This window comes from Octopus bimaculoides, chromosome 1 (genome assembly GCF_001194135.2).
Source record: "Octopus bimaculoides isolate UCB-OBI-ISO-001 chromosome 1, ASM119413v2, whole genome shotgun sequence".
NCBI lineage: Eukaryota > Metazoa > Mollusca > Cephalopoda > Octopoda > Octopodidae > Octopus > Octopus bimaculoides.
The window spans coordinates 181,337,657-181,341,327 of record NC_068981.1 but is presented as its reverse complement, the minus strand read 5'-3'; the positions used below and the strand labels follow the sequence as shown (position 1 = coordinate 181,341,327).

General features: G+C 37.5%; 1 protein-coding gene across 1 annotated transcript in view; it reads left to right on the top strand.

Moving 5' to 3' along the window:
* The window catches only part of LOC106873029 (solute carrier family 46 member 3), a 61,707-nt gene extending 58,042 nt beyond the window's left edge, over positions 1–3,665 (top strand). The window contains exon 4 of the mRNA XM_014920233.2: positions 2,139–3,665. Coding sequence (XP_014775719.1) covers positions 2,139–2,310 — 172 coding nt within the window. The 3' untranslated portion in view covers positions 2,311–3,665. The remainder of the gene's footprint in view (positions 1–2,138) is intronic.
* Positions 3,666–3,671: the final 6 nt, after the last annotated feature.

Sequence of the window (3,671 nt, the reverse complement as noted above, 5' to 3'; positions counted from 1 at the left end):
TGGCTCCCGTAGGATTTTCGAGTGAGATCGTTGCCAGTGCCCCTGGACTGGCTTGTGCGGGTGGCACATAAAAGACACCATTTCGAGCGTGGCCGTTTTCGTGCGGGTGACACGTAAAAGCACCCACTACACTCTCTGAGTGGTTGGCGTTAGGAAGGGCATCCAGCTGTAGAAACTCTGCCAAATTAGATTGGAGCCTGGTGTTGCCATCCGGTTTCACCAGTCCTCAGTCAAATCGTCCAACCCATGCTAGCATGGAAAGCGGACGTTAAACGACGATGATGATGATGATGTAGGACTCCATTATCCAATGTGCTTTTGTCTTTTATAAGGCAGTGGGATGTGATTTGAGGGAGATTTGTCTGCTATTTCTATCAGATCAAGCGACCTTTCAGAGGTGAACATTTTTGGCTGTTTATAGCATTTGGTTTAACACTTGGCCTTTGGGTGCATTTGACAAAGTCCACTCTGTTGCAAGCTTTTTGGCCAAGTTTCTAGTTGAAGATATCTTCTCTCTCTCTATCACTCTCTATCTCTTTCTCTCTATCACTCTCTCTCTCTATCACTCTCTCTCTCTCTCTCTCCCTCTCTATCTCTCTCTAGTCTTTGAGGTTAAAAACATCATGGGCACTTCCTTTCCTTTTGACTAAGCAACAAATAAAAAAAAATTTAAAGGATTCCAAGTGATCTCCTTTCTCAGTCCTAACTAGGTTTAACATAACTTGATTTTAGTTCAATGATTGGGACAAAAACCAAGGTTTTAGTGTAATATTGTTGTATGTGTATCCCTGTTGATATAACAGCTGCTCCACTGAATTAATTATCTCATTTGAACTAATGATCTCATTTGAAATTAATTCAGTTCACTTTCACTTTATCTTGCTAAAGTTATAAATGTTACTCTCTCATTTCTCATTCCACCAGCCTCATTGTCTTATTTGTATATGAACTCCCTCAGCACCCGCTGTTCTCACCTTTCCCTCTCTGACCTACTGCTATAACCATATCTCTTTATTCTTTATTGACTCTCTCAGGATCCTTCCCTACCCTAATCTATTACTCCCTTTCTGTTCCCCTCCTTTCACACCTTCTGTCCATTCTTACCCCCTCTAATGATAAACAACCCTAAACTCTACTTTACACAACTCACTCCATCTCTTTTTCAACTTTATCCCTCCCTTTTTCTCAATTAATCCATTCACTCTCTCCTGTTCCCTGCCATACTCCTTCAGCTCCCCCCCTTCTTACTTACCGTTCCCTTATGGCTCTGCTTAGAATCATCACCCATTCTCTCTTCTGTTCCCTCTAGGCTCCACTGGGTCTTTCATCTTGCAAGTTATGCAACGATCATCACTAGTGCTGCTATCATGAAAAAAGCACTCGGTACATGCCACACAATGGCTGGTGTTAGGAAGGACACCAGGTATTAGAAACCATGCCAAAGTAGGCATTGGTGCATAAGCAGTCTTCTGACTTATCAGGCCCTGATAAACCATCAAACCCATGCCAGCATTGGAAGCCAGGTGCAGCTGATGTTGATGGCAATGATGATGGATAGGTGTTCCAAATTGTAGCCTACAGTTTGATCCCTAACGTAGCTGAAATCTTGTGAAGAGATTGTGAAGGTCATAGATTGTGTGACTTTTTCTGAATGTTTTTTTTTTCTTTTTAGCTCATGACAGAAAACATAAGAACATAGTATACTGTATGCCCTGTGGTATTGCAACAGAAATGAGAAAATCTTACTGAATTTTTAGGAAAATAACTCATTTAGTGTAATTATACAAATTAGTTGAACATTCAGAATGGGGAGGAAGAAAGCATGTTTTCTACAGAAGAAAATTTTAATAGTAAAATTTTATTTCCAGTTCTGTATTTGTTTTTTGTTCATTTTTATATCACTCAACTTGGATCATATTCTAGATAAGCAGAATGTTAAAAATTCTAAATGCATTAGCTCTCCTAGACTAATTGAAGATTGTTGGCATCTTTTTTAAATCATTTTATCCAAAGTATAATGAATTCATAAAATTGTATACATTTTATGTACTAATAGACCCCAGCAAGGCTGGGTACAGCTACAGATTGCTATTTATTTCTGAAGTCTTTTCTTTCTTGTATTTCTCTATATTTTTCAGTGGAATCAAATACCTGGATTCTAAGATCAGTGTTGATTACCAAGCTATGGAAGACCGAGGTACAGAACTTGCAGCATCTCCCAGTGTCGCCAGTAGCTCCAACTTTGATGACTTAGCTTCTCTTGCTTCTTCACAAAACAATGCTCCAATCAGTACAATTTCAGTCTCTTAGTCAACGACAATCTTCAAATTTGTTTTCTCTATATTCTGCAGAAGTACTTTATTTATTTTGTTTTATCCAATTTGAGAAATTCCAAATTTTTGTAATGTTTATTTTTGTGTATGAGCCTACACTTTCTTCATTTACTTTACCTTTTAATCACCTTGCTCAATCTAGCTACCAAAAATCACCTCCCCCAGTTGACTCCCTACTGTTACTAGAAGTGGGACCACACATTTGAAGTGTGAAATTTTTAGACCTGTGTGTCCCCCAATAGAGACAGGCTGCTCACAGAAAGAAATGTCAGCAGACTTTTGTTTGATTGTTTAAACTCTTTTGTACCATATGCTCAGTAGGGTACCCACAGCAACCATCTTACTTCTTACCCACAGAGATCTGTTTGTCACATTTAAGAGAGACTACTGAAAAAAATTAAAAGTCCCCCAGCAGCAACAATAATGGTAACACAGCTCACTCACCTTAGAAACACATGCCAAGATTATGGTATACAGAAATTACATGAGAAAAAGTATATTCTTAATGAACTACCATCCAAGTAGCTATGTGTATGCATACACACATAGATATATAAGTGTATGTGTACACATAACTACATAGTGTTACTATTGAATTTACTATGCCTACAAAATATAGCATCAATTGATGTTGAGTTCAAAAGGAGGAGTTACTTACCAAATAATGATTGAGTGTTCTATGATCATTTCCTTCACTTTTATTTTTATTAATATTTAAGGTTGTCTAAATTTGTTTTACTACTTACTTTCTATAAATATTGTACATATGTACATTCTTGCATACATATATTTGTTCGTGATACTAACAGGAAACTAGAACTCAAAACATAAATATATATAATATTAATCAACTGAAGTTACAGAGTGGCTCAAGGCCAAGAGTTTCATGCATGGACACTCATCGGTGTATGAAACTTTTGGCCATTGAGTCACTGTAATTTCTGCAAATCCTACCAAAACAGTCACAGAGGTCTGGTGCAGGCTTCGGCCTGGCCAGCTCTTGTGGTACCATCCCACTCATGCTAGCATGGAACACGGACATGAAATGATGATGATGAGGAGGAGGAGGATATATTGTGGAAACTGAAACATCTTGAACTGTTACCTCTGACTTTCATGTTCCCAATTATTCAAAATGATTGAATTGTTTGGATATTTGTAAATGTGAAACTGTATAATGATTCAAGAAACTTCAGCTTCTGGTGAAATATATAAACTCCACTTTATGTATTGAATATTTTATTTCCATTTATAAACACAAGCGTCCCCACCAGTACAAACATACACATACACACACACACACTTATCTATATATATATATATATATATATAAAACCC